The sequence below is a fragment of the Homarus americanus genome, unplaced genomic scaffold, assembly GCF_018991925.1.
Source record: "Homarus americanus isolate GMGI-L3 unplaced genomic scaffold, GMGI_Hamer_2.0 scaffold20930, whole genome shotgun sequence".
Classification (NCBI taxonomy): Eukaryota; Metazoa; Arthropoda; class Malacostraca; order Decapoda; family Nephropidae; genus Homarus; species Homarus americanus.
The window spans coordinates 10,857,374-10,881,128 of record NW_024748502.1 but is presented as its reverse complement, the minus strand read 5'-3'; the positions used below and the strand labels follow the sequence as shown (position 1 = coordinate 10,881,128).

Genomic DNA, 23,755 nt, shown 5'->3' with positions numbered 1-23,755 from the left:
TGGGGAATTGGTGGGGTCGGCTACTCAGCGACAAACAGCGTTTGTAGGGGGGAAATCCACTACAGTCTCTTCCAACATCCAATGGAGTTGAAGAGACTATTTTCTAAATTGAAATTAATGAAAACAAAATCCAGAAACGCTCTGCAAACTCCATCTATTAATTCATTAATCGCCTTGTCTGAGGCTGTGAAATTCCAGGGTGGATGTATACATTTTACACCAAATCAGAGGACGCTAACTTCTATTTGATATTTTTTGTTCAATTAGTGTTTAATGTTCCCATGTTATGTTATAATATTATATGATTGTAGGGTTTTTGTATGTGCATATTTATATTTTGCCAAGATATTACAATAGTTATACCTAAATTTCATGCTTTTTAATGTCCATTAATACCCAAGGAAAACGTGAGGAAAAATGACGTTATAGAGTTGAGGAATAAACGTTTGGTTGTCAGGACCAGGAACCTTTGATTGGTGTGTGTATGTGTGGTGGATGTTGTCAACACAAGGTAATTACAGTGTACTGTACTGTACTGTATAACGGTATTGGTGGGGGAGAGAGCTAACACTAAAAATATTCCTTCGATTTCTTTTATATTTTCCACTAACGTTGTTTGGATGATTATATTAATCAGAGTATCGGCCTTATACCGGTATCCGAGAGTTGCCTACCACAGTCCTCCATTCTAAATATTCTCGTGGTGTATTTACCAATCCTCTAAGGCCTTTTATCTCTATGGGGTCCCAGCTTTTAATTTCATTCATCTATCCCAGTCTTTGCCTTCCCTTGGCACTCCTACCCATTAATATTTTTTTTACCCTCATACAGGGTCTGCTCATATCGTCACCAACCCGTTTCTTCACCACTATTTTTAACTCGTTTCGTCACCACTGCTTTACCTGTTTCGTCACCACTGCTTTACCTGTTTCGTCACCACTGCTTTACCTGTTTCGTCACCACTGCTTTACCTGTTTCGTAACCACTGCTTTACCTGTTTCGTCACCACTGCTTTACCCATTTCGTCACCGCTTTCATTCCCATCAATATATACACGAAAATAACTGTTGCTTGGGATAGAAAATAATAACAAACACGAAGAAAATTTAGTAAAGACGAAAATAAAATATAAACACGTAATTTATCCGGTCCAACGAATTACCCAAAAAGTACCCAAATGTACCCAAAAGTATATTAAATTAGGGTAAAATCTTAACGAATATATGTTTTACATCAATAAAACCTGATTAATAATGTTTTCACTGAAATGTAGTCAAAATAATGAAATAATAAACAGCGAAAAACGCTAAATTCCAAAGAGTCACCTATCCAAAATGGTGATATAATTACCGATGTTTCTGTTACTTTGGGGTATTTAACATAGCTGTAGGATTTACTCTTCGTTAGATTAGGTTAGGTTAGGTTAGTGCATCACGATGGATCCGAGTTATCTCCCTTGTTCACGAACTCTTTGGAATTTAGCGTTCGCCAATATTGAAAGTTTTTTGCTGTTTATTATTTCATCTTACAAATTATTTTTACAAAATTACACTAAAAATATTATTAAACATGTTTTGTGTATGTATAACAGATATTCGTTAAGATTTTACCCTTATTTGCTTTACTTTTTGGTACTTTTGGGTAATTTGTGGCTCCCTAATTTATCCGCTGGTACCAAATCACCTTCATTTGTTCTGTGTTTTGTTTATTTACCAATGTTGAAACGTTTTCTTTATTAAACAATTAATATTCATGTATAGTAATAACACAACATATGTTCATTTGTTTTGTATTTTGTTTATTTACCAATGTTTTAATCGTTTTCTTTATTAAATAATTAATATTCATGTATAATAATAACTATGCTTTTCGATTCGTCTGTATACTGTACATGTGTAATTTATATTCGTGTAAAATAATACCTTACAATATGTCACTAATACCAGCGACTGTTAGTGGTGATGAAACAGATTTGATATTGGTAACGGAATGGGGTTTTGGTGACGAACCGGGTCGGTGACGAAATGGATTGGTGCCGAAATGGGGTGTATCCCCTCATACCTATTATATGAACAAAGTATCTGATTTTTCTTTTTCTGTGCATTTCAGGTATTTCTCATGAAAATTTTGAAATGTCTGAAAACAGCACTACCACCACGAATTATTTGATTTCAGTCATTTGGTTAATATTAATGAGATACTGTTGCAGCCTTATTTGTTTTGATGCATCTTTTCGGTTAATGTGTAGATTAATGCGGATAATATATAGGACTAACCCACCAGGGCTGCATAGCGCCAATGCTGCCGTATCATGTTAGGTCCAGAAAACGCCTCGGATTTCTGTTTAATATACCAGGGAAGTTAGGTAAGGTTAGGTAGGTTTGTTTGGTTAGGTCTGTTCTTCATACCCACTAATTTTAAGTAGCGTTTATTTTAAAAATGTCCATTTTTTAACAAATTTCCACAAACTACAACGGTGTTCACTATAATATAACGATGAAAATCCTGCTTTTTTATAATTGTTTTCAACCAATTTCTTTCGCGGGTTAGTCCTATATAATTACCATTAATGCTGCCAACGATTCTAACAAGAACACACTGCTTTTCCACCATAATTTTTGTTAAGTGTTAGTGACAGAGTTCTCTTTTGGGGATGTGTTTCTTTATACTATAATACCATGAGTGAGCCCATTGCCAAGCCATGGGAAGGGGAGTGTGTAGTGCGCTGGTCGTATGAATCGCATTACCATGCGATATAATGCATGACCCATTTCTGAAAAAGTAGCGTCTCCACAATAGGGAATACGTTACGCTAGGTTAAATAATGATAAGTTAAATACAGACAATATATATATATATAACCACTTGGGGGGTCGAGGAGGTCAACGTCCCCTTCCGCTAGAGGGTTAGGTCAGGTAATCTTAGGTTAGGTTAAATAAGGAAAACATTAGTTTTTGGGGTAATTTTTTGTTTACCGCCCATCACCTTTTTTTCCCATGAAATTTTTTTTTTTTTTTTTTTGCTAGTATTCTTGCTGTTTTAGATTCTGACATTTATCTCTGGGGCTAAAAACGAGTTGATTTTCACAAAAAATAAATATCAGAATCATCTAAAACAGCAAGAATACTAGCGAAAAAATATTTTTTTCATGGGAAAAAAAGGTTAAAGCTAAACTAGGTCTACGTACTAACCTAACCTTCATGACCTAACAGGCCACGACCTAACCCAACCTAACCTGACGGATGCGCAACGTTATGTAATTTCCATTCACCCACGCACCAAGGCGTGCTAACACACAAACGAATGAACGAGAGAGATGTTGCGTGTCACCATAACATCAAATTGGGACTTAGAAAAATGTGATTATTACAACAAATAAATCACGAATATCTCATTTATTTTTGGAGAGATGTATTAACTAGTAAGAGAAAAATAATAATGTGATGGGTTGTTAACGAAAAATTATCGTTTTTTTTTTCCCAGAAAAAAACAACTATCTCCAATAAGAAAAAAAACAGCAAAATGCATGCAGGAAAAAAATGTTTTTGCTGGCAAAATCGCTCGCAGTACTTAAGTAAATGTTTACCATCATTTCTTAATATATTTTCATTGCTGAGTTGGGATATGATATTCATTTCTTGGGTAAATGTTTTGTTTGGTAGATATTTAGGCCCCTAAGCTCGCATTAGAGACATTACTTCATCTTGCACGGTGATAAGTCGGTCCGATCGCCGCTCAATTTTGTCCTCCACTCAAGGGGCTCAGTGGGGTTAGGGTCATCTCGTACCCAAGACAACTCATACCCAATACAAATCTTACCCAAAAAAGTTAACTCGTACCCATGCCAACTCGTACCTAGATAACTTGTACCCAACTCACAAGGTAAATCGTACCCAAGATTAGGTTTTTTTTTTTTTAAAAGGAATTAGCCCACCCTGGCACACGTCACTGACCCATATCGGGGCCTGGGGAGCGAAAATGTAATAATAATAATTCATAGTAAATATAATTTATAATAAAATACAAATTTAAAAATAAAGTGATAATTCATAATAAATAAGATTTATAAATAAAATACAAAATTAAAAAATAAAATAATAATGATATTAACAACAACACTGTACTACTAATAATAAAGAACCATAAAGAAATAAAAAATGGAAAAACAAATCAAAAGTGAGAAACAATATACGGTATGTATGTTGTGTTGTCAAAGTAAGAGAAACAATTGCGACCCTGCAATTGTGTGTAAATGAGGCAGAAAATTGGTTGAACAACTTGGGACTTGGTCACAATTTTCATGATGCCATATGGCAGCAGGGTCTACCTTTAAACAACACATTATGCTTCCAATATCTTCCCAGGCAGTAGTACCTCCCCATATGATAGCTGCTTACTACTTACCGGTACTACCCACAGTTTAGACTCAGGGCAAAGAAATACGAAGAATTTGTTGATCGTACTTTTTCGTTATTAAAAAAATAGATTAGGAAAGGTTAGGGTTGTCATATCTGAACATTAAAAAAGAGGACGTTCCCGAAGACATCTAGCCCCCCCCCCCCACCCCGCCTTGGCCCGGCACGGCACACACTTTGGCACTATGTAACCTTGAAGCAGCCGTGACAATTAATTTTGCATACAGTGACCCCTCGGTTAACGAAATTTCGGTTAACGAACTGCCTTCCATAAGGATCTTCAATTCGGTTAACGAATTTCTTACGAACCGACCTCAACATGTTTTCGCTTGCACTGACCGGGCAACCAGCTTTAGTATCAGTCCGCCAATACATTAATCGGTTCTAGGGCTTAAATTCCTTACTATTTTAGTAAATATCAAGAAGTTTATATTATTCAATAATTTTAAAAGTTTAATATTAACTTTTTTAGTCATTTTAACAATTATTGAACATAATTGAAGGTAAAGAAACTAGTTTCTGGCGTGCCAGCCAGCCTGTTAACACACCAGACAGGCGTTAGTCTCTCTCTGTTTTCAGTGGAGGTAACATCTTGCTTGAGACTCTCTTCAACTAAATGCTTTTCTGTGTTTCCAAGCAAATTATTGGTCATTTTGAAATATATTTTACATATTGACAATATATAATGCAGTGCAGTGTTGATTTAAAGAAAATAATCTTGAAATACACCAAGAGAACTAAAATTTTATGGATGAAATGGTGCCATGGGGTGACTTCTCTTCCACCCCAATGCCTTTTCTTCTTCCTTCTCCTCCACCCCCATTCTAATTCCTATCATCATCATCATCATCCAGGAGTTCTTTCAAAGTAAGTGAACTTTTCTACCATTTTTGTTGAACGGTGAGCTTTGAAACAATGGTTTTGGTTAACGAACTTTTCGGTTAACGAACGACCTTCTGGAACGGATTGAGTTCGTTAACCGAGGGGTCACTGTATTTGCATAACGTTAGTATACAGTGGTCCCTCGGTTAACGAGCACAATCCGTTCCAGCAGGTTGCTCGTTAACCGAAAAACTCGTTAACTGAAACCATTGTTTCAATGGGTTTTTGGGTAATTGGTTCCAGCTCACCGAAAATTTCCTAAATTCAACAAAAATGGTAGAAAAGTTCACTTACTTTGAGGTGTGTATGTAGAAGGCTCCTGGATGATGATGATGATGTGCATTTGAAGTGGGAGGTGGAGGAGGAGAAGGGAGAAGAGAAGGAAGTGGAGGTGGAGGAGAAGCATTTTACTGCTTCTTGGAAGGTGAGTCACCTTCCATGAAAATGTCAGGAACCTCTGGACTGACAGATTCTCCACCATGAACATCCTCTCTCCTTGAAGTGGAAGGCTGAGGGATAGCATCTTGTTCCCTCTGCCTTTTACTGAAGAAAGTGTCAATTGTGGTCTGTGGGGCATCTGTCCTCCTCACCATTAACTTATGTTTAAAGGAGACCACTGAGTCCTCAACATGACACAAAGTTAGTTCAGTTTTTCCACTTCTGGGTGCTTTGAAGCCAGTTCCCTGAACTTCTCCCAGTAGTAAATCACATCTTTCAACTGTTTAGCTGACATATGGTCATCACTTTTAATTTCCTCCTCACCACTGTCAGCCTCTACCTGTAACATCTCATCCAGTTGCTTCAAGTCTTCAGGAGTAAGTTCCTCCTCATGAGACATCACAAGCTCTTCCACATCCTCCTCCTCCACTTCAAGGCCCAATGACTGACCAATGGACACAATCTCCTGGTCCAACTCTGTTTCTTCCTCAAATCCCTCAAAATCATGGACTACTGATGGCCACAATGCTTTCCATGAAGAATTGAGGGATCTAGTGGAGACTTCTTGCCATGATGACACAATCAATTTTACAGCCTCCAGGATTTTGAATTGTGTCTTCCAGAAATGTTTCAGTGTTAGTTCAGGATCATTGGAAGTTGCCTGATGACACCTCCTAAACATTTTCTTCATGTACAACTTCTTGAAGTTGCTGATTACATTCTGGTCCATTGGCTGTATGATTGATGTAGTGTTTGGAGGCAAAAACAACACTTTCACAAAGTCAAATTGAGACTCCAAAGTTCAGGCAAGTTGAGGGTCATGACCAGAGGCATTATCCATAAGGAGAAGAGCCTTTAAAGGGAGTTTATTGGTGGTTAGGTAGCTCTTCACAGAAGGGCAAAACACCTCAACAGCCCATTCATTAAGAGCTTTCTTGTTACCCATGCCTTACGGTTGGACTTCCAATAAACTCCAAGCCGTCCTCTTACCACTTTTTGTTGCTTGAACACCCTGGGGTTCTCGGAGTGGTAGACAAGCATAGGCTTCAGTCGGAAATCCCCTGAAGCATTGGCACCAAGCAATAGAGTGAGATGGTCTTTCATGGGTTTATGCCCATGTAAAGAGGCTTGATCTCTGGTGATGAATGTCCTTTTGGGCATCTTTTTCCAGAACAGCCCAGTTTCGTCTACATTGAACACTTGCTGTGGAAGATAATTTTCTGTATCCATCAGTTCTTTAAATTCCACTAAAAACTTTGCTGCCCCTTCCTTATCAGCACTGGCAGCCTCACCGTGCCTAACAACACTAAATACTGTATGCCACTTTTTTTCTTAAATTTTTCGAACCAGCCCTTACTGGCCCTAAAATCTTCAGTCTGTGCCTGAAGAACCAGGTTGATCTACCTTTAAATGTTTGTATATTTCCCTGGCTCTTTAACAAATAGATTCAGTAGAAACTGAATCACCTTTCATCTGTTTTTCCCTAATCAAGATGAGAAGTAACCTCTCTGTTTATGCTATTAGGGAATTACCTTTGTAAACACTGGTAGATTTGTCTCTCACTTTCACTTCCTTGAATTTGTCTTTCTGTGCAAGAATGTTGACACAGTTGATGTCGACATGCCATATTCTTTGCTTAGCACATTTTTTCTAATGCCATCTTCATGTTTTCTAATAATTTCCTGTTTCACCTGAATTGAAATCGCTTTTCTAGATTTCTTGGGACCTATGCTGGATTCAAAAACAATTTCAACACATGATATTTTAAGTTTCATTGCTGTAAATATAGGATATTTTCTTTAAATTAACACTGCAGTGTGCTATGTATCATCAATATGTAAATTAATTTAAAAGTGACAAAAAATTTGACTGAAAACACAGAGAAAAAGCATTTATGTTGAAGAGAGTCTGAAGCAAGATGTTACATCCGCTGAAAAGACACAGAGACCGACGCATGCTTGGTGTGTTGACAGGCTGTTTGGCGCGCTAAAAACTAGTTTCCCTGTATTCAATTATGTTAAATAATTGTTAAAATAACTAAAAAATTTAATATAAGACTTTTAAAATTATTGAATGGTACAAACGTCTTGATATTTATTTAAATAGTAAGGAATTTAAGCCCTAGATCCGATTACTGTATTGGCGGACTAAAACGACAGCTAGTGTGCGAGTGAAAACATATTGAGGGACGCTCGTAAGGAATTCGTTAATCGAGGGAATGCTCGTTAACCGAAGTTAAGAATCTTATGGAAGGTAATTCGTTAACCGAAATCTCGTTAACCGAGGTGTTCATTAATCGAGGGGTCACTATACTTTACAAGTAATATTTCCGTTATCTGGAATTGAAATTTGCTTGGAATTTTTCTGGAAAATTTCCATCAATTTAAAATTGTGAAAAAATTTTCAAGGTTGGAAATCAGGAACATTTTCTTGAAAAAAAAAGCAGAATCTCTGCACATCACTCTGTTCTGGGCCTTGGAATAAATTATCAGGGCATTCCGAGAGATTGTATCATACTCCAATGCATCCTATGTGTCAGGCATGTGGGTGGCCTAACTGCTTGGATTGCTTAGTTCATATTCTCTCCATTCTAAAAGGTTGTTCCCTTGCTCGCTGTTGTTTTTGCATAAAATTTGTGTTGTACATTACAGTACCAGAACAAACGCAGCCAAAAATAGTGTTAAAGTAATGTTAAGTCGGTAAAAAGTGATTAGGTGATTATAGTTGCGTATACTGTACTGTACAGGTACTGTACATTCATTAAGTGGGAAACACTGTCTTTATTATAGACATACTGCATCAGGTCAGATCAATAACATGACCCATTAATCCCCCACCTCCATTGTGATTACAGTTAAGTATTACAGTCAGCTGCCTACAGTGTCTGCCTACTCTAGGTTCAAGACGACAGCATCTGCTGGTGAGTACAGTACAATATGTACAGTATAGTACTAGTATACATTATTTTGTTTACAGTATTAACTATATTGTATGTGTATAGTGGTGTTTGCATAAATAAATACAGCTCTTGCGAGATGCACCACTTAGACTTGGGGGAAATTTTTCTGTGAAAAGTGGAAAATACCACTTGTCTTTGTTGTAACATACAGCTCCATTCATGCCTGTATCATGTAGATCTTTTGTTTTATAAAATATATTTATTTAACCAAACTTTTAGATAAAGTATTCATTGGTGTCTGCAGTGGTAGACAGGTGGAAGCCAAGATACTGAAAGTAGGTACAGTCAACCCTCACTTTACGCGGTTAATGTAACCCACAGGGTACCGCGGAAAGTGAGAAACGCGTAAAGTGAATAACATAACATATGGGATTAAATGAAATAGAGACCAGCTGACCCCCAAACTCCACTTTTTCCAACAAAATACCTATGTTCTCGTAAAAATAACATCTTAATTTTATGATGGTACATGCACACAATTAATACTTAAGAGAAATAGAGAAATACAGTCACCAAGTTAATGTCCATTCAAATAATGGACTCCACTCCCTCCCCCTCTTCTCACAGTACACTCACTGGCTCTTCCCTCTGAGAAATTTTGGGGGGAAAACCAGGTATAGTAATAAATAATACCTCAAACTAAAGTTAGGATAATATAATTGACATTGCTGGATTCCTTGTAAGACCAGGAATATTTTGAATATAAATGTCATATATTTTTCACAAAAGATAACATATTTACTCAGAGTAAACATTACATCTAAAATTTGTATGTCTAATGCAAAATCTATGATGTTTATATTCAAAATGATCATCAAATTGTAAGAATTCCAGCAATGTAAATTATATTCTGGCCGGGTAATTTGTATGAATTTTATGAGCTAAAACAAATATCTTCAGTTAATAAAAAAAAAATATTCTTCACGACACTATCTGTCAATCAAATTACCCCACCTTGCCTCCCCCCTCTTCCAACGAGCCAGATGGTCAGTCCGTCCCAACCCTCCCCCCACCTCCCACCAACCCTCCCTTCAAGAGAAAGAGTGGGTGAAAAAACTAGATTTTAACATTTAGTATTAAATAATACAGGGAGTTCTGCTATAACGCGTGTTTTGATAACGCGAATTTGCTCTAACGCGATTTATGAATTCGGAACAATATTTGTATAACGCGAACGCTTGTTTGCTATAACGCGATTTTTGCTTACTATTTCTCCAATTTTGTGGTATTAACTGTGAATATGGTAAAGAAGAATATCTCCAAAAGGCGCTCTGATGATAGAATTCCCGGTGATTATCGTAAAAGAAAGGATATAACACTTGAAGAGAAGCTCAATGTTATCAACCTCAAAATCACCCTTCTCCCCCATCAAGTTACATTCATATTTTTTCAAGGTAAAGTGTTAAATTTACTGTATGATTTCATTATTAGATATGAATGTAACATTTATTTAGACTGTGCTATCCTTTGTGTTAGGCTAAATACTAAATTTTTTCGATTTCGAGTAATCTGCACCTAACCCTATTTTCTCCATAAGCCCTGTTATTTCTATTACGCGATTTTCTATAACACGATATTTTACAAGAACACAATTATCGCATTATAGCAGAACTACCTGTACCTCAGATTAAAGTTAGGATAATATAATTGACATTGCTGGATTCCTTGTAAGACCAGGAATATTTTGAATATAAATGTCATATATTTTGCACAAAAGATAACATATTTACTCAGAGTAAACATTACATCTAAAATTGGTATGTCTAATGCAAAATCTATGATGTTTATATTCAAAATGATCATCAAATTGTAAGAATTCCAGCAATGTAAATTATATTCTGGCCAGATAATTTGTATGAATTTTATGAGCTAAATAAAAAAATTATACTTCACCCATGTAAAGGGTTACACCCACCGCGGAATGTGAGCATCCTGGGTTCTGGCAGGGCACCGGTAAACGTGGAAACACGGAATGTGGGACCGTGTAAAGTGAGGGTTGACTGTACATTAGAGAGGGTAGTACCGATAAGCTGGATGGATGGTGGAGGTGTGGCTGAACCAGGGGCAGGCTGAAAGAGAATCTGAGTCTTATGTACATTCACCTCAAGGCCGAAGTGTGCAATGTGACTATGCGTATGCACTGCATACGCATCTGCGTAGGTGTTCACGATCTCCTGTAGGTCGCGTTCAGTGTGAGCGACAAGGGTGAAGTCGTCTGCATAGTGAAGCTTGGTAATGGAAGCTGCCGACACCTTTGTTCTTGCCTGGAGTCGTCTTATATTGAAAAGACCCTTCATCCAGTACTGGATGTCCACCCCGCCAGCTAAATTGGTGCTGGCACGAGAAAGGAAGGCAGCCAAGAAAATGGAAGAGAGAGTTGGTGCCACACCCTTGTTTAACCCCCGTTTGGATGGGAAAGAACTCAGACTGGGTGCCATTGTGTAGGACACTGCCGTTCATGCCATCGTGGAGTTGCCTCACAAAGACGATGAATTTTGGTGGGCAGCCAAAACGGCTGATGGTCCACCAGAGGGCTTCCCCGTTGACCAAGTCGAAGGCCTTGGTTAGGTCGATGAAAGCCATGGACAGGTCACGACGCTGTTCTCTGCACTTTTCCTGTATCTGATGGGCAGGAAAGATCATGTCAGTGGTGCCACATGATGGTCTAAAGCAGTGGTGTCAAACTCAAAACCTTTCGAGGGCCAATTCTTATTTTAGTTATCCTCTTCAGGGCCAACACGAGTGCTATATCACATATTTGCAGGATTGAGGTTTACAGCTTCACACATTGTCTTACCTGGCTTACCAGGAATACCTCGTTTAGGTTTGTCTGATCTTAAATATGTAATATTCACTTTACTTAATAAACATGATTAACGCTAATACTGTAATAGGATAGCAAAAGGCGTATACAGGTATATGCATTATTTATAGTAATTTTTCCTTCACAGTAGTGTTATTACAAGCATCAACAATATAAATTCAATTATTGCCACAATGATCTCAAGATCATTTCAGAATTTTCTGACTCATTCATATCTGCATTTTTTCCTTCATTATCTATTTCTATCATAATTACACAGGCTGATAAATTTTACCATCATCTCGCGGGCCACACCTGACCATCCAAAGGGCCACATTTGGCCCGCGGGCCATGAGTTTGACACCCCTGGTCTAAAGCCACATTGAGATTCTGGGAGGAAGTTTTGCGCCTCAGGAAGAAGTCTGTTTAGGAGGACTTGGGCGATAATCTTGCCAGCTATGGACAGCAGCAAGATCCCGCGGTAGTTGCCACAGTCTGACCGGTCCCCCTTGTTCTTATAAACATTGACGATGGAGGCATCTTTAAGAACTTGTGGGATTTCCTCCTTTTCCCATATATTCTCCAGGAGAAAGTGGAGACGGCTGGTAAGCAGAGGTCCTCCTGCTTTATACATCTCGGCTGGGATTCCATCGGGCTTTGTTATTTTTCATATGTTTGATGTCAGTAGCTACCTCATCCAGGGATGGAGGATAGCTGAGGTGGGTCAGCTGTGGATGCTGAGGGACCTGCTGGGTAGTCGGGACATCCACACCGGTTTTTTGGTTGAGCAGTGAATGGAAGTGCTCTTTCCAGCACTGAAGGAGGCCTTCATTGTCTTTAATTATGCAGTTACCATCGGATGAGCGGAGGTGGGCTGTGCCACGAGTAATTGGCCCATAAAATATTTTAGTGGAATTGAAAAATTCACGCATCTTGTGCTGATCTAAAAATTTTGTGTTTCACGTACAGTGGTCCCTCGGTTAACCAAAGGTCCAATTAAAAAAAATTTAGTTAACAAATTAGCTCCCATAAGGATTTTTAGTTCAATTAACGAACAAAACTTCGATTAACGAAAGCCTTACGAGAAACACGCTGTGTTGTGCGCATCATTTGATCAGCTGATCGGCTAGTCCGCCAATACAGTAATCGTTTCTATGTTTACATTCGTTTCCAGTGGAGTAAATATCAAGAGGGTTGTGCTCCTTAATATTTTTGCATTTTTTATATTAAAATTATGTCATTCTAAAATTTAGTTAACATATTGATAATATATGCAGTACAGGGAACTAGTTTTTGTGCGCCCATCAGCCGCTTGACTCACCTGCCAAAGTTTCTCTGTTTAACTTTGTTTACAGTGGAGGAAACATCGAGATTGTTGGTCTCCTGAATATTTTTACATTAAAATTATTGGGCATTCTGAAATTTGGTTAACATATTGATATTATATAGTGCAGTGCAGTGTTGATTTAAATAAAATAATCTTTAATTACAGCTAGTGAACTTAAAATTTTATTGGTGAAATTACTGTATCAAGCATGGGTCCAAAGAAATCTAAAACGGCAATTTCAATTCAAGTGAAACAGGAAATTATTAAGAAACATGAAGATGGCATTAGAACCAATGTACTGATTAAAGAATATGGCATGTTGGCATCAACTGTGTCTACAATTATTGTGCAGAAAGACAAATTTAAAGAAGTGAAAGTGAGAGACAAATCTTCCAGAGTGTTTAAAGGTAGATCATTAATTGTAGAAACAGAGAGGTTACTTATTATTTGGATTAAAGAAAAACAAATGAAGAGAGATTCCATTTCTACTGAATTCATTTGTGATAAAGCCTGGGAAATTTACGAACATTTGAAGGAAGTTAAACCTAGTTCTTCTGAAACTGTGCTTGAAGAGTGTAGGGCCAGCAAGGGCTGGTTCGATAAGTTTAAGAAAAGAACTGCCATTTATAGTCTTTGTTAGGCATGGTGAAGCTGGCAGTGCAGATAAAGGAGCTGAAAATTTTGGAGTAGAGTTCAAGAAATTGGTGGATGAAGAGGATTATCTTCCACAGCAAGTTTTCAATGTGGATGAAACCGGGCTGTTCTGGAAGAAAATGCCCAAAAGGAGATTCATCACTAGAGATGAAGTTGCTTTACCGGGGCATAAACCATGAAGGACCGTCTCACTCTATTGCTTGGTGCCAATGTTTCAGGGGATTTCAGACTGAAGCCATGCTCGTATACCACTCTGAGAACCCCAGGGTGTTCAAGCAACAAAAGGTGGTAAGAGGACAACTTGGAGTTTATTGGAAGTCAAGCCGTAAGGCATGGGTAACTAGACAGCTCTTTAATGAATGGGCATTTGAGGTGTTTTGCCCTACTGTGAAGATTTACCTCACCACCAATAAACTTCCTTTAAAGACTCTTCTCCTTATGGATAATGCTTCTGGACATGACCCTGAACTTGCCAGCACTTTGGAGGTCGATTTGACTTTGTCAAAGTTTTTTTTTTGCCTCCCAACACTACATCAATTATGCAGCAAATGGACCAAAATGTAATCAGCAACTTTAAGAAGCTGTATATGAAGATGTTTAGAAGGTGTCATCAGGCAACTGCCACTGATCCTGATCTATCACTGGCACAGTTCTGGAAGACGCAATACAACATCCTGGAGGCTGTAAAATTGATCGTGCCAGCATGGCAAGAAATTTCTACTCGATGCCTGTATTCTGCATGGAAAGCACTGTGGCCATCAGCAGTCCACGATTTTGAGGGATTTCAGGAAGAAGCGGAGTTGGACAAGGAGATTGTGTCCATTGGTCAATCAATAGGACTCAAAGTGGAGTAGGAGGATGTTGAAGAGCTTGTGATGTCTCATGAGCAGGAACTTTCTCCTGAAGATTTGAAACAACTGGATGAGATGCTTGAAACAGTCAATGGTGAGGAGGAAAAGGAAAGTGATGACCATATGTCTTCTTCAGACTTAAAAGATGTTGTTCACCACTGGGAGATGTTTAGGAAACTGGCTTTAAGGCACCCTGATGTGAAAACAACAGAACCTATGTTGTGTGCCATGGAGGACAAAGTGGTTTCTTTCTTCAAGAACCAGCTAATGATCAGGAGGAGAAATGCCTCACAACTAACACTTGACAGTTTCTTCTCTAAAAGGCAGCGTGAGAAAGATGATTCCCCTCAGTGTTCCTTTTCATAAAGGAGAGAGGATTTTCATGTTAGAGAATCTGTTAGTCCAGAGGTTCCTGACATTATTATGGAAGGTGACTCGCCTTCCAAGAAACCTTAAAATGCTGCTCTTCTCCCTTCTCCATCCCCACTTCCTTCTCTTCTCCCTTTTCCTCCTCCAACCCCCACTTCTAATTACCATCATCATCATCAACCAGCAGCATTCTACATACACACCTTAAAGTAAGTGTACTGTACTGCATTTTGTTTATACTTTGTATGTACTTTCCTGAGCTGCAACCAATTACTCAATATCCCATTGAAATAATAGATTCGGTTAACGAATGACTCTGTGGAACTGATTGTGTTCGTTAGGCGAGGGACCACTGTACTTTATTTTTAAACCAGTTGTTCTTTAGATTGTAAAGTTCCCGCTGGGCCGTCGCTGTCTTCTTGTGGAAGGCATCAGCTTTGGTCCTAGACTGAGGGTTGTTCTGCTAGTCAGTTAAAGCAGCACATTTATCATCGACGAGTACATTGATTGCCAGGTCTTTTTCATCAAACCAGTTCTGGTGTATTCTTTCGATCTGGCCGAGGGTCTCTCTGCAGGTTTTTGTCATGACAGTGTTGAGAATATCCCATTCGGCACTGGGGTTTGGGTTGTTCGTTGTCGGGTTGTTTATCAGCCCATTTTCAAGCTGCTCTCTGAAGCATGTGCTACCACTAGATCCTCCAGACGCTTAGTGTTAGAAACCTCTTCTGGAGGCTTGTTGCCTTTGCTGTTTTGGGGCAATGTGAGGTGAGAGCTTGGCTTTGACGAGTTGATGATCAGTGTCACAGTGGTCTGAGCCACTCATTGCTCCGGCGATGAGAACATTTCAGCGATCACTTTCTCTAACAGTGATGTTGTCAATGAGATGCCAGTGTTTGGATTGTGGGTGTTGCCACGAACCCTTGAACTTGTCAGCCTGCCCAAACAAGGTATTGGTGACAGTGAGGTTGTGTGCAGCACACTTGCTGAGGAGGAATAGGTCGTTGGGATTACACTTGCCTAGTCCATTTCTCCCTATGATTCCTTGGCAAATGTCAGCATCTCTGCCAACTCTGGTATTGAAGTCATCAAGGGGCACAACCTTATCTTCTCTGGGAATAGAGGTTAGCACTCTGTCAAGGTCGGCATAAACGGCCTCCTTGACGTCATCTTCTGCATCCAGTGTTGGGGCGTATATACTGATGAAAAAGGCATGGCGTGAGTGATTCAGTGGGACTCTGAGCGTCATGAGGAGCTTATTGATCCCAACAGGCATTTCAGTTAGCCTGTGTAGGCTGCGTTACTTGATGGTAAAGCTAACTCCATAAATGCCGTTTCTCTCTGCAGCAGGCTTACCCTTCCGGAAGAAGGTATAGCCAGAGCCCCGTTCTGTGAGTCGATCCTCATCTGGGAGCTGGGACTCGCTAATGGCCGTTATGTCAATGTTGTACCTAGCCAGCTCTCTTGCCACCAGGGCGGTTTTTCTTTCAGGATTCTTATTTGTGCCAGTATCCAGAAGGGTCCTGACATTCCATGCAGCGACCATAAGAGGTTGTATATTTATTTATTTATTTATTTTTTTATTTTTTTATTTTTTTGATCTGGGACTATAATTGTGTTTTTGACCACACAAGGATGACTTTACTGGGTGCAGTTGCCCAGTCAGGTTGGTTCTTCAGGCAGGCTATGTTTATGGTACCTTTTCTAGCCCCCTCCCCATGTGGGGTGAGCAGAGTGGCTCCTCGAAAGGGCTGCTCAGTCGCACGGACAGGACCAGATTATACTGCTGCCTAGATCCCATTGCATAAACGACCATTGTATCTGTGGTGCCCATGTGCAGAGTTGTGTCTAGAGACTCCCGGCAGTCATCTCTGCCCATCCCCTTCGCCACTCGTCCATCGCCATTGAACTTTTAGGGGCATAGGGGTTTTGATGATGATGGGAAGTATGACGAGTTGGATGACGGCTGCACGTGAGTTGATTTATGTGGTGAGGCAGGAGCGCTGGCTGCAACCACACATCTTGGCTCTCTCTTTTCCTAATCTAGTGTTGCAACGATTGGGGAGAGAGAGAGTTACAATGGACTGCCGATAGTCCAGTTTGTTGGTTTCGCCTTAGTAGCCTGTCCATCATACATTGCCTGTGTCTGCTGATGTAGTCGGTGGTTTCCCATGTTGGTCGCCTCTTCCACCTATACCACCGTTGGTGTCTTGATGGAGCTTTGCAAGTGTGTCTGCCTGATGTGAGGCTCCACCACAGATTTTTCGTTTGGGGTTTTCTCCTGTAGTATTATACCTACCAAGGTTAATCCTCAAGGCAGCGAGGCAGTGTTTGGTAGGCGCCAGGACGTGTCCACATGCCAGTGAGCCGAGGTGCCGTCCCTCTGGGGCCCACTGCTATTCTGAGATCCCCTGCTAGTTTAGCTTGGGCCCATGGGGGCACCTAGTTACCGTGTGTTGCCACGAGGAGGCACAGCTGGAGTCATGATGGTGAAGAGGCTGTATACTGGCAGGGGAAGACTTATGCAAGTTGCTTCCCTGTTCGCCAGGAGGGCTGTAGCTGAAAGCGAGAGGAAGCAAGTAGGGCTTGCACCTTAAAACTATTTAATGCTGCCACACTAGATGCATTACACCACCCTATGTACACTCAGCAAAAAATTATTCTGCACCCCTGGGTGCAATGGCTCTCACAACGAACACTGCGAGACTGACGTCATGTATTGGTAAGGTTGGTATCTCTGATTGTGTGATTCATTGTAAAACTAATGTGCTGTTATTCCTTATACCATGTGTAGTAACCACAGAGAAATTATCAGGAATATAAAACCCATAGCACTTAAACCAGATAATGTCATAGCATTATATACTATACCGTAGTACAGTACTCCCTCTTTATCGACGGATTTTTTATCGACGGTTTCGATTATCGACGGATTATTTAGCCGGATTTTTATTTTGGCACCAAACAGCTTCTCCCAGTCCTCTCCTTGAACAGGGCTAGAGGGTACGTGTTTTTCGAATCGTTTTCAGTTAAAAAACTATTACATCACACGTATATTTTACCTAAACTGCGCCTGAATGAATATATTCTCGGAAATAAATAGTAGTTTTGCTGAAACGTGATGTATTTCAATGTAAAATAGGATAAAATACATGACGGAAACAAAAGACTTTACCTAAGCTTCCGATGTTCTTGAGATGTTACTCGTTTTTTTAATAGTTTTCGGTTAAAATTCTGTTATATTACAATGATATTCTATTCATACTGTGCTTGATATAATACATTCACGGAAATGTAATATTTTTGCTAAAATGACGTACGTATTACAGTGGAAAGTGGGATCAAATCGTGACGAAAACAATGACTTGCGCTTTCTTTCGTTCAAAAGATGTTACCGTAATCACTTTTCGAATGGTTTAGTTAAAAAACTGTTGTATTGTATTACAATAATATCCTAATTGACTTGAATAAATATTACGATACCATATTTCTGAATATTTTCATTAAAATCCATCAAAATCATTTTCCTTGTCATCGTCTGCAGCACCAAACAGCTTCTCCCAGTCCTCTCCTTGAACAGGGCTAGAGGCTACGTGTTTTTCGAATCGTTTTCAGTTAAAAAATTATTACATCACACGTATATTTTACCTAAACTGCGCCTGAATGAATATATTCTCGGAAATAAATAGTAGTTTTGCTGAAACGTGATGTATTTCAATGTAAAATAGGATAAAATACATGTCGAAAACAAAAGACTTTACCTAAGCTTCCGATGTTCTTGAGATGTTACTCGTTTTTTTAATAGTTTTCGGTTAAAATTCTGTTATATTACAATGATATTCTATTCATACTGTGCTTGATATAATACATTCACGGAAATGTAATATTTTTGTTGAAATGACGTACGTATTAAAGTGGAAAGTGGGATAAAATCGTGACGAAAACAATGACTCACTTTCTTTCGTTCAAAAGATGTTACCGTAATCACTTTTCGAATGGTTTAGTTAAAAAACTGTTGTATTACAATAATATGCCCTCCTAATTGACTTGAATAAATACTTGAATGGAAATATACAATATTTTTTGTTGAAACTACCCGCGTTTCAGTGTAAAGTGTTGTAATAATAAATGGTAAACAATTTGCTTTGGGCATCCGGATTTTTGGACTTTTACTGTACTGTACACTGTTTTGTTTACTGTAAGGACCGATGTTCACTTCAATAAATGAAATCGTAAGTTTGCTAGTATTTTTGTCCACTTATTATATTATTATTTATACACTATTATTTAAGGTTATGTGTAAAGGAAACGCATTAATGCTTAAAGGTACATTTATTCAACATATGCTAATAATAGTTAGAAAAATTACGTAACCACGGTATCGACGGTTTCTTTATCGACGGCCGTTTACAGAACGTAACCCCCGTCGATAAAGAGGGAGTACTGTACTATGTTTAGTCACCCACATACGGTAGGAATGGCAGGCACTCCAGAAACTGAACTGCTGTATAGGAATTTCGCATACGTACATTGAGATACAACGAAATTGTGTAAATACTCACGATTATAACCAGTATCTGTGAAAGTGATGAGAAGTGGCAGAATACAAGACCTCAACCAGAAAAAATAATACGAAACATTTGTAACGTAGGAAAGTTATACAATATTACGCATGGGTAACCGAGCTACAGGAAAGATGTGAGTTAAGAAACAAGCTATATCTCTTTAATATGTCACAATATATGAAAAGAATAGGGGGTTGACTGAGGGTAACTGGCTGTAGAATTCACAAAGCTAAAACGTTGTCAGTGATATTTAATAGTGTAGCAAAGAATTTCGCCAGAGGAAGTGTGCTCATTTAAAAGAATGTAATGAATCTGTTAAAAATGGAGCAGTTTCGATCTGCTAAGGGCAGACCATCAGAGCAAACAGCAGGTGTTGTAATGGCAATTGCTTTTGATATTAATAAGATTATTTTATAGATACTGTATAGTTATATGATTTTAACTGCTCTATTCGCATCTTGTAACACATTGTGCACACAGACACACCGAAACACCTTATGGTAAATTCTATCCGCTTTGACTCATGAGTGTTTTCAAAATTCTTGGTCTGGTGTGTCATACTGTAGGAACTCTTAAAGGTGCAGAATAATATTTTGTTGACTGTACACACATTCTCACTCCATATTTTAAATATTATTTAGTATAATATTAGTTGAAGGGATACAACTTTGCTCATTTATACTTATACTTATCACAATCTCCCTAAAATACTTTAGGTTTCGTGTTTATTCAAGACATCAGGTCATGAGACCCACTAATCCCCCCACCCGAGAAAGGATGACCTGACATTGCATCAGAAGGTCAGTAATATGAGACCACTAATCCCCCACCCTACCTCCACCTGATGTTGAGTCAGGTTCAGGTTCTCCCCCAAATTACTTTAACTTTCGTCTTTACTCTAGACATTTTCAGAAAATGCTCTCTATTTTCAGCCTCGGAAAATTGGTTCCCATAACCGGAAATTTTTTGAAAATTCCGGCTTTGGGAATGATTTTCCGAGCAAATTTCAATTCCAGCTATCGGAGAATTCCGGAAAATTCCGGGGATGAGGGATTTTTTTCCTGCTATGAGAGAGTCGTCTCCTTATCGGGGAAATCTCTCATCCCCGGAAGTGCTCTGCACCAATTGTTCCGGTTAACGGAGATATCACTCGTATTGTAATCTATACCGTATATCACGGCCTATAAGGCGGCGGGGTGCATAAGACGCCCCCCCCAAATTTCCATTTAAAAAGTAGCTTTTGAGCTCTATTTGCTGTATAAGACCAGTACCCCAAATGTGACACTTACCCACTGACTCAGTAGTCCTTTACCAACCATCCTTGATTTTTTAAAATAAGGCCAATTCACTTCAAGTAATGTCATCAAATTATACCCGCTGGTGTAGTGTAAACACTAGTGACGTCACTGAAGCGTGGTGGGAGTGTTCCCTCGTCTCGGTGGTGTGACTATTTATACAACATGTGGTTCAACAGCAACCACCGTATTCTAATTGTGGTGTTTCATTAGGATTTGAGTGAAAAAGGTTACCAGTATGTACTTACTACATACATTTATTACACAAATATATATATATATATATATATATATATATATATATATATATATATATATATATATATATATATATATATATATATATATATATATATATATATATATATATATATATATATATATATATATATATATATATATATATATATATATATATATATATATATATATATATATATATATATATATATATATATATATATATACTGAATATACTATGTACAAAAAATGAATGTTCAATGAATTATTTATGGTGCATTAGGGTACTGGTCACTTCTGATGGGCTATAAATAGCCTTCTTTATCTCCCCTCCATCTCACCCTGAGCCAGACGGAAGGGTCTTGGTAAATAACATGTTTGCTTATTTTCCATTTACTTTAAATAGATTTACCGAATTATTTGTTTTATTTATTTATTTATAATATACTGTAATATATTAAACACACTGTAATTATTTTCTTTAATTTATAAACTGTTTTGCGACAAAGGAATGTTCTCCAGTAGTGTTTCATTAGGATTTGAGTGAAAAAATATTACGTACTTACACAATTGTTCCTCTTACTTTGACAACACAACATACATACAGTATATTATTTCTCAGTTTTGATCTTTTTTTTTAATTTTTGTATTTATTTATAGTTAGTTACTTAAAATAAGGCCAATTCACTTCAAGTAATGGCATCAAATATTACCAGCTGGTGTAGTGTAAACACTAGTGACGTCACTTGAGCGTCTGTAATTAACCATCGATAGTTTCAAGAATTAATGCACTCATTTACTGAATATTCTTTGGAAAAAAATAAAATTTAAATCAATTATTTATAGGAGATAAATATTATTATGAGTAAATATACCGATACCGGTATGCATTACTGACCACCTCCACGGCTCCTCACTGGCAAATGGGGGGGGGGGCGTGGGGAGGGGTGTGTGATGATAGCTGTGTTTATTATAGGGGTATAAATCTCTTTTACGGTATGTTAGACAGGTTTATAATACATTTTTATTATTTTAATATACCGGTAATCTTAATTTGAATCCAGCTTGCCAAACGTAAGTTTCAGTATAAAATAATTAGTGGTAAGACCTTGTGAGTGGCTTACGATGTTTTCATCACCACTCTTGACACACTAAACCACAATATTTAAGAGGTAAGAATTTTAAACTTGGTGGTTTAGACGACCCCCTAACTTTGGGCAGATTTTTTTAATGTTCAAATTTCGTCTTATAGGCCGTGATATACGGTATTTGTAGTAAATATATGTAAATAATTTGCAGATGTGAAATTTTCTGATTGTTATAGTATGATACAGGGTATATTATTTTTCCAGAGAATGGCCATTCAAGGTGTATATGGCAGAACACTGATGAGACATTTTAGAGGAGTTACCAAGGTGCTTCCAGTGCAAGAGTCAAGAAACAGATCTACATGGACGCAGTGCTCAATACATGATTCAGCCACTTATAAGAGAGCCCCGGACCCAATGATACCATTCTTGTGTTTGCCATTTCATAGTTATAACAGTTACCTACCTCCAGCCTGCTGTAAAAAAAAAATTCTTCAGAATGAATCGCAGCTCCAACAGTTGGCCAATAAAACCTCTTGTGTCACAAACATTAGATATGGTCTTACTTTACAGAGCATACAGTCATCATTAACCACTGCAGTCTCCTCAGAGTTTAGCAAGATAAATTTTAACAGAAGTGCATTGTTCAGACGGAGTCACAAGTTCGGTGTTTTATCTGGTCAGTTACCATGGGAACCGTCAACTCGCTTACTGAACCAGGTTGCAGCTGGTAGTTTATCCTTGCCAAGTGGAATAGCCCCAAGTATACGGCACGTATCTCAAGGTAAAAATGGCTTCACACACATTCATAACAGAATAACTTCCCTTCAAGCAAAGAAAAGAACACAGAGGAAAAAGAAGCAACCACTAGCAGAGTCAGAAGAGGTAAAGATATTTAGTTTATTGTGCTTATTATCTGGAAGCAGTAAATATAGCAATATTATTAGATTACTGCATAATTTAACTGCTGTATTAATATGACCCCTCTGTAGAGTGGCATAAAGTGTTAAACTCCTCTGTTTGTCCAACCATATGTGCTGCTGTACCTGTAATGTTATTTCCTTTCACAAGCTTGATGGAGCTTTTGTGGACTGAGAGAAAATACAGTACAGTAGACCCTTGAGATAGCATGATTCAATACTGTATAATGATTTGATATAATGCATCGCCCTAAGTTATTCCCATTTTTCGTCACTGCATCATCAATTTCAATATTTTTTGGTGTAAGCCTCGAGTTCAGTCACAAACCCAAAATAATGAATGAAAAAAATATGGAAAATTTCATAATGTGTTTTATACTGTGGTATTCACTCTGAATGAAGCATTTTGAGGTTGCTTCTAATGACACAAAAATTTCAGATGAAAAAACATGACGTTGTCAGAAATGACATGAAACATACAGAAATGATGGGCATTATTTTTAAAAAAAATGGGGGAGAGAAATAAAAAGTCAGGTGAAAAAAAATTGAAAAACTTAAAATTTATTTTAAACATTGAGCGGAAGGTTCTACAGTATTCCCTGACCAACCGCAGTGGTTAGGTTGCTGGAGAATCGTGTAGTTGGTAAGACTAAAGGCTCATGGGAAATGAGGGGAGTTAGGTTCCACGGCTGACGATAACACTCTTCAAAGCCTAATTTAAGTTGCTTGTTCTTTCACAGAACAATAGCTACCTGCATTGTTCATTTCATTAAATTTGAGTCAAATACATATAAAATAGCATAATATAAATTAAATAGTACACAGTCGACCCTCGTTAAAACGGACTAATAGGGGGGAAGGGTGTCCGTTTTAGCCGATTGTCCGAATTAACCGATTTAGGGGTTTATATTGCATTATACAGCTATGTGTATGTTTATTTGAGTGCCCCGTC

The 23,755-nt window shown here is 38.2% G+C and overlaps 1 protein-coding gene across 1 annotated transcript; it reads left to right on the top strand.

The window, feature by feature from the left end:
• Window positions 1–412: 412 nt before the first annotated feature.
• LOC121880316 (required for meiotic nuclear division protein 1 homolog) lies at window positions 413–22,768 on the top strand (the record flags this gene model as incomplete). Its single annotated transcript, XM_042387475.1, is given in 3 exon segments — window positions 413–511; window positions 8,590–8,655; window positions 22,148–22,768. Coding segments are annotated over 3 exon segments (714 nt in total), but the record flags the coding sequence as incomplete, so codon positions are not given.
• Window positions 22,769–23,755: the final 987 nt, after the last annotated feature.